This window comes from Lepidochelys kempii, chromosome 26, assembly GCF_965140285.1.
Source record: "Lepidochelys kempii isolate rLepKem1 chromosome 26, rLepKem1.hap1, whole genome shotgun sequence".
Lineage (NCBI taxonomy): Eukaryota > Metazoa > Chordata > Testudines > Cheloniidae > Lepidochelys > Lepidochelys kempii.
The window spans coordinates 13,903,058-13,915,783 of record NC_136405.1 but is presented as its reverse complement, the minus strand read 5'-3'; the positions used below and the strand labels follow the sequence as shown (position 1 = coordinate 13,915,783).

General features: G+C 68.6%; 1 protein-coding gene across 3 annotated transcripts in view; it reads right to left on the bottom strand.

Annotated features, from left to right (window-relative positions):
* Positions 1-618: 618 nt before the first annotated feature.
* AEBP1 (AE binding protein 1) overlaps positions 619-12,726 on the bottom strand; it is a 40,935-nt gene continuing 28,827 nt past the window's right edge. For all 3 annotated transcript variants that reach the window (XM_078850679.1, XM_073325475.2, XM_078850678.1), the window contains 19 exons: positions 12,514-12,585; positions 12,093-12,164; positions 11,298-11,393; positions 10,419-10,496; positions 9,736-9,825; positions 9,171-9,263; positions 8,575-8,649; positions 8,024-8,133; positions 7,787-7,926; positions 6,309-6,393; positions 5,910-6,054; positions 5,318-5,406; positions 4,526-4,649; positions 3,987-4,183; positions 3,519-3,698; positions 2,956-3,298; positions 2,327-2,466; positions 2,144-2,243; positions 619-1,673 (listed from right to left, as the gene is read on the bottom strand). In XM_078850679.1, coding sequence (XP_078706805.1) covers positions 1,114-1,673; positions 2,144-2,243; positions 2,327-2,466; positions 2,956-3,298; positions 3,519-3,698; positions 3,987-4,183; positions 4,526-4,649; positions 5,318-5,406; positions 5,910-6,054; positions 6,309-6,393; positions 7,787-7,926; positions 8,024-8,133; positions 8,575-8,649; positions 9,171-9,263; positions 9,736-9,825; positions 10,419-10,496; positions 11,298-11,393; positions 12,093-12,164; positions 12,514-12,585 — 2,789 coding nt within the window. In that variant the 3' untranslated portion in view covers positions 619-1,113. The remainder of the gene's footprint in view (positions 1,674-2,143; positions 2,244-2,326; positions 2,467-2,955; positions 3,299-3,518; positions 3,699-3,986; positions 4,184-4,525; positions 4,650-5,317; positions 5,407-5,909; positions 6,055-6,308; positions 6,394-7,786; positions 7,927-8,023; positions 8,134-8,574; positions 8,650-9,170; positions 9,264-9,735; positions 9,826-10,418; positions 10,497-11,297; positions 11,394-12,092; positions 12,165-12,513; positions 12,586-12,726) is intronic.

The window sequence follows — 12,726 nt, the reverse complement described above, 5'->3', positions numbered from 1 at the left end:
CTGGTGCTGGGGTGGCCAAGGGGGCATCTCTGAGCGCCCTGCCTCTGCAGACTGCCCAGTTCTGGGGGCCTGTATGCACCCCCCGCTCCAGCTCGCCCTTGAATCTGCAGGGATGGAGGTACCGGCGCGGGCCCTGCTACATCCACCCAAGGGTGCTCCGCTGCTGCCCGCCAGCTCTGGGCTGGCAAGGGGTGGTGGAGTCCCTCCCGGGGAAGCCGTGGCTGGGCCTGGCCTGGCTGAGTGACCAGCCGCCCCTCTCAGTGGGGCCCTGGCTGGTCTACACCCCAGAGCATGGGCACTAGCCCTTTGGCTAAGGGCGAGGGCATGAGCCTGCCACGGTGGGGGGAGCTGGGGCTGCTGCCCGTGCACTGGGGCTGCCGGGGCCTGGCTGTTCCAGCTTCACCACCCTGGGACACAGGCACGAGTCCGGGTCCCTGGCAGGGGGGGTCTGCTGCGCCCCACCACCAGCAGGCCTGGGGCAGGTGAGGTGGCTGCAGCCTCACCGACGGGGCTCTTGCTGCGGGCACACGCGGCTCTCTCCCCGGGGCTCAGCCAAGCCATCCTCCCCCTTCGCCCCAAGCCGCCCCCTGCAAGGCAAGAGAAGACAAAGCTGGCACCTTTACCAACGTAGCTGGATTTATTCGTGTAACAGGAACCGCGTGGAGGAACCCAGCTGCCCGTGGGGCTGTATTGCCCCTGCCTCCTGGGCCCTGCCCTGGAGAGGGCCCCAGCTCCCCCTGCTGGGCGGTGCAGAGGTACAGGGTGGGTCCCACACCAACCCTCCCTGAGCTTGGCCAGCTGCTGGGGCTACCTGGTCTCAAGGGGATCCCGTCGTTTCCTGCCCAGGAGGGTCAAGCATCCCCATGCCCAGCCCCTTGCGGGCAGCTACATATCCCTGGACTCCTAGAAAGCAGCATGGTGAGCCTGGCATGGAAGCAGGAGGCCGGTGGGGGTGAGTGCTGGGGCGACAGCAGGCTGCCCGGAGCCGCGGGTCTCTAGAAGCCGATGACGGTGCCTGCGGCCGCGGAAAGGACAGCTGGCCGCGGGCAGAGAGCTGGCCGCTGGGCGCTAGCATCTGGGTTGGGCCTTAGGCAGCAGCGAGCGGAGCACCTCCTAATCGCCAAAGTTCACGGTGTAGGTCTCCGCCGTGGTCAGGGGCTGCAGGGTCCCTGTGCCCACCTCCCAGGCCCCCGTCTCCGTCTCCATCTCCGTCACCGTCTCCAGCTCGGTATAGGTCTCGGTCTCCCAGGTGGCAGCGGTGGGCGGCGGCTGGCTCCAGGGGGCGAAGGTGGTGCTGCTGAAGGCGAAGGGGAGGGAGGTGGGGGGGGCCGTGGGGGGGGGCCCGCCGGGGGGGGCGGTGGTGGCGTTCAGCATCCGCCGGCGCATCTGTTGGCGGAGCCGCATCCGCTGACGCATCCGCTGGCGGAGCCGCAGGCGCTCGCGGGGCGTCATGGGCCGCCCGGGCGGGATGCGCCGGATGGGCCGGTTCCCGTTCATGGCCATGATCTCCCGGATGCGCTTCCAGTTGGAGCGCGAGAGGACGAAGTTGCACTGCGTGGCGCCGATGTCGTACAGGACGTTGCAGGTTTTGACGCTGGGGTTGTAGCCCTCGGCCCTGGCCACCACGCGGTACTCGCCCGGGTTCAGGATGCGCCAGTAATCCCCGCCGCTGGCTGCGAGGGCATGAGGGGAGGGGGTGAGCGGAGCGCGTGGGGCAGGGGTTTGCCCAGCACCTCGCAGGGTTGTCAGCGCCCTTCTGGGAAGAGGCTTAGCCTGGACGCCCCCTCTGCTTGCCCCGGGCCCTTTCAGAGGTGTGCCCATGGGTCAGGGCCCCCCTGCCACTGAGAGCTGGGCACCTCCAGCCTTGGCTGCTGGAGGGGGGCTGGCCAGCTCGGGGACACTTACGGCTGCTGCAGGATCCCTGCCGGGTGTGTGCTATGGGGTCAGGGCACAGGCTGGGTGCCCTTCGGCGGAGCGGGAGAACAGCACCATTGCCGGCTGGGCGATGGGGGAGAGGGAACAGCACCCAGCGTGGGGGTGGGGAGGCTGGGTGGCTGGGGGGGAGGGAACAGCACCTGTTGCGGGTGGGGGAGAGGTTGGGGCACCAGGGACCCGCCCCGGGGAGCGGGAGACGTGGCCGTACCTGTTTTCATGTTGTGGTTGATTCCTCCCACGATGATGGTGGCGTTGGCAATGGGGTCCCCCTGCTGGTCCGTCACTACCCCCTTAATGCCCCGATGCACCTGCCGGGGGAAAGGCTGTTAGCCCAGGGCTGCTGCAGGGCCCCCCCCACCCGGCCCCCCCGCTTCGGTCCCCCCCGGCCCACCTGCTCCATGAAGGTGAGCAGCGACTCCTTGTTGTTCTCCCACTCCTGCTGCAGCTCGCCGGCGTGGGGGAACTTGTCGCAGCCCAGGAACACGGAGAGCTCCAGGCAGTTGGTGTGCAGGTAGCTGAAGTCGTTCATGCCTGGCCCGGCAGAGAAAGGGGGACGGGCTGTCAGCACTGGCCGGGGAAGCGCTGGAGCCCTCCTGTGCCGCGTGTGGGGGGGATCGTTCCCCTCCTGAGGGGCCGGCAGGGGCCCTGGGGCGGGCAGCATGGCCGCAGTGATGCCAGCCTCTGGGGCGTGCCCCCTTGAGCCGAGGGAGCGCCTGGCCTGGGTGGGAACGGCGCTGAGAAAGACCAGCTCAGCGATCCCCGCCTGCCAGCACTGCCCGGGGTGGGGGCTGGACCCCCAGGGAGTTCCGGGGGTGGGGGCATTGCGGACAAAGCTCTGGAGGGGGTGAGGCTAGAGTGGCCTGTGGGGCACCCAGCTGAGGGGCCAGCACAATGGAGGCTGGGGGGGTGTGCCCCTTCCCAAAGGGAGCCCTGTCTGTCCTAGTTCCCCCCCGCCCCGGCACCTCTGCCAGGCAGGTGTCTGCTGCGGCATTACCCCCTCACCCACACCCCCCCACTCACTCCCGACTCGGGGGTGCCACTTGGCGCCGCTGACGATGCCCATGCCGTTGGTCATGTCCTGGGTGTGGCAGCCCCCGCGGAAGGTCTCGGTCATGCTGAGGTGAGCCGAGGCGTAGGAGATGGCCAGCCAGCGGAAGATGGCGTGGTCGGGGGTCTCCTGTGCCTCCAGGTTCTCGTCCTCGTAGTCGTCCGGCGTGCGTGCCACCGCCCCCTCTCCCTCGGGGGGCGGCCGCGCCATGTCGTAGGGGTACGACACCAGCTTCTCCCCACCGTGGAAGTTGGCTCCCAGGACAAAGGGGGTCTTCTCCATCCAGGTGAGGATGGCACGCACCTCCACGGCCACCTGTGGGGGGGGGCACAGAGCCAGGGCAGGTGGGCACCTCCTGCCCCCAGGCACAGCCACGCCTGCCTGCTCCCCGTGGCTAATCCCCACCCCATGAGGCAGCCGGGCATTGGCTGGCACCCTGCCCACTAGTTTCCCCGTAAATGCCATCACGGCGCTCCCTGCCAGCGCCTTCCCCCCTAGCCCTGCGGGCAGGGTTCCCAGCCGCCACGGCACTCACGTGGGCATCCTCGGCCAGGTAGTGCTCGGGGATGGGGATGTGGTGGTTGGGGACCCGGTGCGGGACCCACTTCCGCTCCTCGGCCGCCCACAGCACGCTGGCCAGGTCCGGGAAGTTCTCGAAGATGTCGTAGCCTTCCTCGTTCCAGTGGCCCAGTGCCCAGTTGCCCAGCTCCGAGCCCTGCGGGGAGGGGCACGATCCACTCAGTAGCACGCCCCCCCGGCAGCTGGCACCAGCCCCACCCCCCACACACACACTGCCATGCCCCAAGGGCTGAGCGCGGCTTCCCCTGCCCCATTCCCTCACAGCATCAGCAGGACCCTCCCCCCGCTTTCTGCCCCCAATGCCCAGCCCCCAGCAGGGTCCGCCCCCATGCCCAGCACCCAGCCACCCCACTGCATCGCCCCAAGGCACACCGCCAGGCTGAGGTCCCTGCTAACTGGGTCATGCCACGGGGGGGTCTCTCACCGCCTGGCTGGCGATCTCGTAGCCGTCGGGGTTGAGGGAGGGCACGAGGTGGATGCGGGTCTCGGTCACCAGGCTGCGCACACGCGGGTTCCCGTCCTGGTACTCCTTGCACAGGAACTGCATCAGCAGCAAGAGCAGCTCGCGGCCTAGCACCTCGTTGCCGTGCAGCCCGGCCGTGTAGCGGAACTCGGGCTCCCCTGCGGGGAGAGGGCGCGGGGTCAGGGCGATGCCCGCCAGCCCCGGGTGCCGGCAGAGCCGGGCCCAGCGCACCAGGTCCAGGGGAGCCGCAGGCCGGACAGACGCCGCGTCCCTCCGCCCTGCGCAGGGAGAGACGCCCTCCGATCCCTGGGGGGGGGCACGCTGGGGGCTGGCAGGGCAAGACGCCCAGGAGCCCGGTGCCACCAACTCCTGGCCCCTCGCTGGCCTGGTGCTTTGCCGCATGGAAATCCCCAGGCTGGCGGTGGCTAACGTAGGAGGGGGTCCGCCTGCCCCGTTGCCCATGCCCCGGCGGGCCAACCCCAGCCCAGGCCCCGCCTCACCCCGCTCATGCTCCCCCGGCTTGTCCGAGATCTCCATGGCGTAGATCTTCAGGCCGCGGGAACTCTTGCCGATGTTGTAGATGCGCGTGATGCTGGGGCACTCTTCGTTCACCACCTTCATGAGCTGCAGGGAGCAGGGAGGCATTAGAGGGGCCAGGCCTGCCCGCCCTGGGTGGCTCCAGGGAGGGGACGGAGAGGCCCTTGGTGGGGAGTCCATGCTGCCAACAAGGCAAGGGGGCGCAGGGCGGGGCTGAATTGCCCTCCCATGGGGGGAATAAAGGCCGGGGAGCCGCTGCTGTTGGGACGCACAGCGGGGCCGGCAGCGGGCGCCCCAAGAGGCTCGTGGAATCAGCTGACGTCACCCAGGCTGGCGCCAGGCAGCTCTGGCCCCCGGCTGCTGGCTGTGAGCAGAGCTGGGGCGGGAGAGGAGCCAGGGTCGATCCTCGCTGTCAGCCGAACGCCGGGGGGGGCCAGTCCCTGGCAATGACTCTGCCGGGAGGGGCCGAGATGCCGGGGACACGGGGCCAGCTGTAGCACTGGGAAATGCTGCAGAGAGGGGGCACTTGCCCTGGCCAAGGGGCCGGGGCCTAATGCGGCAGGAGGCCAGGGCAGCACGAACCCCCCCAGAGGGGTCAGGGGGTTCCCTGGAAACACCCCAGGAACTGGGTGCTGTCCTGCGGGACCAGCAGCGGGCAGAGACTCCGAGCCAGTGCAATGCACATGGAAAGGCTGTGAATGCCACGCCGGGGGGTGAACCCGCACCCCCGTCCCCAGGGGGGGTCGCACACGCACCTGCCTCATGTCCTTGTAGCTGTGGTGGCGGAAGTCCAGGTTGTCGGTGGACGTCACCTCGTTCTGCTGGCTGTAATAGCTGCTGACGGCTGGGGAAGGGGCAGAGCCGCTGGTCAGACCCGCAGCCGCGACCCGCCCGCCCAGAGCCTGGGAGCGAGGGGCTCGGCGTGGGCTGGGGGCAGAGGGGGCTCAGCGCTGCACGGGCCACGAGGCGGGGACCCTGGCGCCCGGGAGGGGCCGCGCTGTGACGGAGGCTCTCGGGCAGGTGGAGAGCCCCTTGCAGCCAGCTGGTGAGCTCAGCACGCTGGCATTGCCAAGGGCTCTGGTGTGGGACCTGTCCAGGTGGGCTCAGCCAGGGCAGGGCCCCCTCCTGGGCAGGACCCTCCCAGTGCTGGTCCGGGTCCCCAGAGTCCCTGCAACCAGGGGGTGGGGGGTTGAGCTGGGGGCTGCAGGACCTAGAGCCCCCCAGCAGCAGCCTGGCCATGCAGGGCTCTCAGGTCTGTTCTGCCCCCGCCATCGGGTCCCTCCTGCCCCGGCGGCCAGGCCCCGCGCAGCTCCCCAGAGCCGCCTCCCGCCCGGGGCCGGCTCTTACTGGAGAGGGGGCAGCCCAGCACCTCCAGCCGCATGCACAGGCTCCCGTTCCAGATCTGCGGGTACACCCGGATGAAGCGCGCGACCACGGGCTCCGGGAACTCGGTCAGCACCGGCGTGTCCTTGTCCACGTTGCCGTGGAAGAGCTGCAGGGAGAGGCCCGATAGGCAGCGTCAGGGGTGGCACCAGGACACACGGCCCCTGGGGTCAGGCAAAGGAGGCGGGTGCCGGGCAACCCCGCCCCCCCCATGCTCTGCCAGTGCCCCCCAATCCCGACCCCCAGACACATGCCGGAGTTACAGCCGCTGTGCCCCAGACACGGTGGAGGCTGCCTGGGCGGGGTGAGGGCAGGGCTGGGGGGGCAGACAGGAGCCCCCGGCGGGGGCGGGGGGGTCCGTACCATCTCCTCGTAGCCGTTGGAGTACATCACCCAGTTCTGGCTGTCGTTGCTGAAGCCCACGTAGAAGGCGGTGACAAAATCATCGCTGGGGAGACAAGAGCGCAGGGGGGGGACTCAGCACCCCGGGGCAGCTGCGGGCAGCCACAGCCGGGGCAGGGAGTCTCTGGGCAGGGCGGGGGCAAGGACAGGGATCTTGGCCTCAGGACACAGCCAGGCAGCAGGAGGCAGGGCGGAATTGCAGCGTCAGAGCCCGCACCCCCTCCCACGCCCCCTCTCCCAGCCCTGAGCCCCCTCCTGCGCCCAAACTCCCTCCCAGAGCCTGCACCCCTCACCCCTTCTGCACCCGACCCCGGCCCTGAGCCCCCTCCTGCACCCAAACTCCCTCCCAGAGCCCGCACCCCAACCCCCTACCTCAGCCCTGAGCCCCCTCCCACACCCAAACTCCCTCCCAGAGCCTGCAACTCTCACCCCTCCCACACCCCAACCCCAGCCCTGAGCCCCCTCCTGCACCCAAACTCCCTCCCAGAGCCTGTACCCCTCAGCCTTCCTGCACCCCAACCCCCTACCCCAGCCCTGAGCCCCCTACCGCACCCAAACTCCCTCCCAGAGCCCGCACCCCAACCCCCTACCTCAGTCCTGAGCCCCCTCCCGCACCCAAACTCCCTCCCAGAGCCTGCAACTCTCACCCCTCCCGCACCCCAACCCCAGCCCTGAGCCCCCTCCTGCGCCCAAACTCCCTCCCAGAGCCCGTACCCCTCAGCCTTCCTGCACCCCAACCCCCTACCCCAGCCCTGAGCCCCCTCCTGCACCCAAACTCCCTGCCCCAGGCTCAGCCCCCTCCCTCACACCGAACCCCTCAGCCCCAGCCCAGAGCCCATGACCCCCTCCTGCCCCCTAACCCCCTGCCCCAGCCAGGTGAAAGTGAGTGAGGGTAGGGGAGAGCGAGCGATGGAGAGAGGGGAAATGGAGTGAGTGGGGGGGAGGCCTCGGAGAAGGGGCGGGGCCTCAGGGCAGGGGGCGGGGCAAGGGTGTTTGGGTTTGTGTGATTAGACAGTTGGCAACCCTAGCCCGGCCCATACGTACTGGATCTGGGAGCCCCCCCAAGGGCCCGGCCCGTACGTACTGGATCTGGGACACCCCCCCGGCCCATACGTACTAGATCTGGGAGCCCCCCCAAGGGCCCAGCCCGTACGTACTGGATCTGGGACACCCCCCCGGCCCATACGTACTAGATCTGGGAGCCCCCCCATGGGCTCGGCCCGTACGTACTGGATCTGGGACACCCCCCAGCCCGTATGTACTGGATCTGGGAGCCCCCCCAGGGCCCGGCCCGTACGTACTGGATCTGGGACACCCCCCCGGCCCGTACGTACTGGATCTGGGACACCCCCCCAGCCCGTATGTACTGGATCTGGGAGCCCCCCCAGGGCCCGGCCCGTACGTACTGGATCTGGGACACCCCCCCGGCCCGTACGTACTGGATCTGGGAGTCCCGGCCCTGTGTGATGACCCCTGTGAATTTCGTGGTTCTCCTGGTGTCCACCTCAATCCAGTGAGCCCGGGTGTCGTCCTCGGCGCACCAGGCGCCGTCGAAGAAATCGTCCTCGTTGGAGCCGGCCTGGGAGGGGGCAGAGGGAGAGGGGAGAGGGCAGGGTCTGCCCTGAGGCCAATGGCAGGTGGGGGCACCCCGGGGCTGGGGGTGGGGCTGCTCCTACCTGCATGTTGAGCCGCCCGCGCTGAGCGCCCAGGCCGTGCCGGAGCATGGACGAGGCCAGGATCTGGTCGTCCTCGATGCGGTGGGACTCCATCCCGATGGGGGGGCACGCTGCAAGGCAGGGAGGGCAGCGCCCGCGTGACCCGGGGTGGGGACGACTCGCTAGCACAGCTCCCTGCCGGCCCCTGGGTTCCCCGGCTCAGTGTCACGCCCGCACACCCAGCTGCCCCCGGCCCAGGAGCGACCCTGCTGTGCCCGCTGCTGGTGGGGGAGCTCTCCCTGCTCTCTGCCCCTTGCAGCTGGCGTGGCCCCTGCCGGGCAGCAGGTGCCAGTCAGGCCCTCGGGCCCAGTGTGGGCACCAACCCAGCAGAGGTGCTGAGGCTCGGGCAGCTTGGCTGTCAGGGGCCGTGCCCAGTTTCTGCATCTCCCAGCCCTGGGCAAACCGGCCTCACTCACCCTCCTGCCCCTTCTCTCCAAAGGGGGCACGTGGCTCTGACCCCCGCCCCCTCATGCCTGGCTGGCGGGCTGGGCCCCTGGCACAGGGTCACTCACTTGTTTTCTCCTCCGGGAGCGTCCATTCGTCCTCATCTGTTTCCCACTTCTTCCCTCCCGGCTTCTTCGGCTTCCCTGCAGGTGGTTGGGGTGGGGGGTTAGTGAGAGGCAGCGGGAGGATGCCGTGGCTGGGGCTGGGCCCCCTGCTCTGGGCAGGCACTGAGGGTGCCAGGAAGGGGCACGGAGAAGAGATGGGACAGGGGCCCATTGCCCTGCACCCCTTGGCAGCGTAGCAGGGCCAGAGCAGCCGAGGGGGAAGGGACTGGGAAGGGCAGAGGGGGTGGGGGTGGGGGGAACCGTGTGCGCGTTTCTCTAACTCAAGCCAGCCTGGCAAGAGCACCTGGAATTACCTAGGCAGGGCCAGGCTGGAGAGCGGGCCCCACTGTGGTCCTGAGTACAGTGCTCCAGGGTCGGCTCCCGCCAAGAGCCCTGAGTATGGTGCCCCGGAGCTGGGCGGGATTCTGGGTGCGGTGCCCCGGAGCTGGGCGGGATTCTGGGTGCGGTGCCCCGGAGCTGGGCGGGATTCTGGGTGCGGTGCCCCGGAGCTGGGCCCCAGCCAGGAGAGACGTGGTTCGGGGAGGCAGCTCCGCACTCACCTTTCCGCTCCTTGGTCTTCTCCTCTGCCCACTTGTCATCCTCCGTGTCCACCTCCTCCTCCTCCTTGCTGCTGCCGCCTTTCTTGGGCTTCCCTGGTCCAGGAGGGGAGAGGGGCAGGGTCAAGGTCAGTGTGGCCGAGGAGGGAGGGAGGGTTAGACCAGGCTGGTGGGTTCCTTCTGCCCCGGCCGCTTGAACACTGTGTCCCGGGGGATCCCTGGAGCAGCCAGCAGCACTGGCCAGCTGGGAGAAGGGAGCCCACATGGCCAGGGGTTTGCTCTACTGGGGAATGCATGCATGGTCAGCATATCTGGTCCCGCCCACAATTCACCTGGGCCCACCCCATGTCCCTGGCCCTGCCCACAATTCACCTGGGCCTGCCCCATGTTCCTGGCCCCACCCACAATTCACCTGGCCCCGCCCCATGTCCCCGGCCCCTCCCACAATTCACCTGGCCCTGCCCCATGTGTCCAGACTCTCCCACAATGAATCTGGCCCTGCCCCATGTGCCCGGACCCTCCCCCTGTGTGCCCTGCCCCGCCCCATCGTGGGCAGCCCTCTCCTTACCTGGCTTGAGTCGCTCCTCGTCCGTTTCCATCTCGTCTTCATCCTCTTTCTTGCTGGGGAACTTCTTGGGCTGGGGCAGGCCGTATTCCACTGGGGGCGAGAGTGGGGTGCACTGAAGGGCCGGCCGGGTGACAGCACCCTGGGGGGACGCACACAGGGACGCTGCCTCCGAACGCAGCGGGAAGTGAGGGAGAACACAGGGATCGGCCCTTCCGGGGATGCCACAGGACGTGGCACTGGGCCGGCGTGCACCCAGGCTGGGCCGTGTGGGCACGGGGCATCCCTCCCCGCAGGACCTCAGCCCTGCCCAGAGTCACGGCCCCCCCCAGCTGGGACCCCCTGGCTGCTGGTTCTAACAGGGGCTGGAGCCTCTGTTAGCTCCTGGGGAGGCCAGATCCTCCGGCTGGCCTAAGCCCCGCCATGCTGACTGGGCCTGCATGCACTGGCTGGGTGGCAGGCCAGGCCATGGTGGGGGTGGGAGCGGGTTCATATGGGGGCCAGGGCTGTGGAGGGGGGCCAATGGCGCAGAGAGCTGTGGGGTCCAGAGCAGAGGGGAGGGGGACAGAGAGCTGCCGGGGTGGGGAGAGGCAGGGTGCTGGGGGGAGGGCAGGGGCCGAGTGCTGGCGGGGGAGGAGGCTGGGTTTTGGGGGCCGGGGGCCCGTCCTGAGGCAGCTGACACTCACTGTCGTCATAGTCCGGCAATGGTGCCAGGGGCAGCCCCTCATCGTAGTCCCGCTCGGGGGGCAGGGTGGGGGGCGGCTCTGCAGGGGGAGAAGAGAGGCTGCGTGAGCCCCAGGGAGGCGGGTACAGCCAGGCTCCCCTGGAGGAGAGCTGCCAGGGCTGGGGGGACTTAGCCCAGGAAAGACCCTCCAACAGGGCAGGCAGGGGGCTGTTCAGAGGACAGATCATGGTCCAACCCCCTGAGGGCTGCCCTAAATTGCCCCTCTGCTTCACTGGCCCCGGGGGACTTTGCAGGGGGGCCAGAATAACCACGGTGTGGGAGCACCCCAGCCCCTCCCGCACTGAGCAGGTCCTTCTCCCAGGCTACGTGGGTCACAGATGGGTGGCTAAGGGGCAGAAGCAGAGTCCAAGGCTCTCGTTGAGCCTGGGCAAGTCGCCCCACGGGCACCGCAGGCTGGGGGTTGGACTAGATGACCTTCTGGGGTCCCTTCCAACCCTGATATTCTATGATTCTATGATTCTATGTGCCCCCTCCCTCCCTGCAGCTGGCTGAGCCAGCTGCCCTTTCTTCTGGTGCCACAGCAGCCCCTGGTGGGCGAAAGGTGTAATTGCAGTGCCTCCGCAGCAGACTATTATTCTGCGGGGGAAAAACAATCTGCAGAGGACATGAATTCTGCACTAATGTGTCTTGTTAAAAAATGGAGGGAGGGGGTATGGCTCCCTGGTCCCTCCGGTTTGGTGCTGGTGAACACAACAGCCGCTGCACCGATGCAGGCTCAGGCCCTTCCGGGGGTGGCTCACTCAGGGGGGTTTCTTCCCTGCCTGTTCCCCAGCCCCCTTCCTCTCTGGCTGGGGAAGACTCGGGGCCGTAAGAAACATACTTGGACTTGGCTTCTCCTCCACCTCCAACGGCGGCTTCTCGGGTGTCTTCCTGCTCGGAGGTTTCTTGGGTTTCTTCTGCCGCCGGACGTATTCGACTGGGGGGAAGGAACGTAGGTTTGTCACTGTCCTGCTGCAGGAGGGAGAGGGGGGCTCCAACCAGGGGGTTTCTCCTGGGGATGCAGCAGGGGGCTCTCACGTGGCGTGAGGGGACAAGTGGCTGATGTGTCCAGAGTGGGCAGAAAGGGCTGGCAAGAGGAAGCACCCCGGTCATCGTCCTCCCCACCCAGGGACTGTGGGCCCAATCCTCCCTGCCTGGCTCCGTGGGCATCACTGACCCCTGTCCCAAGTCCAAAGGGACCCTTTTGCCCCTGCTCAGCCCTGATGCCGGGCACAGGAGCTCAGGCCCCGTGGGACTTTGGCCCGAGGGGTGTCAGGTGTTTAAGAGCCATCTTACAGGATCCCAGCGCTGGGGCTCCGGGCTCTGCTCCGTCCCCGGCTGTTGGGCAGGGGCCATTCCGTGGCCCAGGCCCCTCACTGCAGCCCCAAGGGAGTTCTGGGGGGCCTGGGGCGCAGAGGATGGGGCTGTGCAGCACTGGGGGTCAGGGGCTTAGGGGGTGAGGCTGCCCTGTCCCAGGGGAGCATTGGGGGTCGCAGGCAGGCCCCTTCTCCTTGGTGTGGGGGGGTCCCTGGGTTGCACTTGCTCTAGGGCAGGGCTGTCCCCAGGGGGCCGGGGCCCAGCCGGGGAGCGAGGGTCTGGGCGGAGGGGCCGCGGGGAGGCAGCAGCAGCCCCGTACAGTCCTCGTAATCCTCCCGCTCGATCTGCTCATTATAGTCCAGCGTGGGCGGCTCGGGCTCTTCCGTCATCACTGCGGGGAGAGACAGACACAGTCAGCAGCTGCTGCCCGCGAGGGTAAGGGGCCAGGCTGGGGCAGGACACGGCAGGGGCTGCTCTCTGTTGTGCCAGGCTGGAGCCAAACAGCGGGCAGGAGGTTGCTACAGCCCCATCTGGGAGGCTGCACCGGGACTGTGAGCCCTAGGGGAGCCCCCCCAGGCTCCCACGGGATGTGCCAGGGCTGGGGGCTCCTGGAGACTCTCCTGGCTCCCCGAGGCCAAGGGGATGCAGCGGGGCACCCTGGAAAGGGCTCTGGCTTCAGGACAAGGAACTGAGGGGCACACGGCCAGGGGGCAGGCCCCACACAGCTGATGAGCACTCACCGGAGTCGGGCGCCGGTCTCCGGTCCTCCCTGCCAGGCTCCCACGGCTCCGTCGGGGGCTCATGGAACTCATCTAGGAACAAAACCCGTTGGCTGGGAGGGGTCCTCTGGGCCGGGCACCTTCCCGCTGCACCAGAGCCTCTGCTGCCACCCCTGCCCGCACCCAGCTGCCCGCTCGCTGCATGGCCCACATAGATTCATAGATATTTAGGTC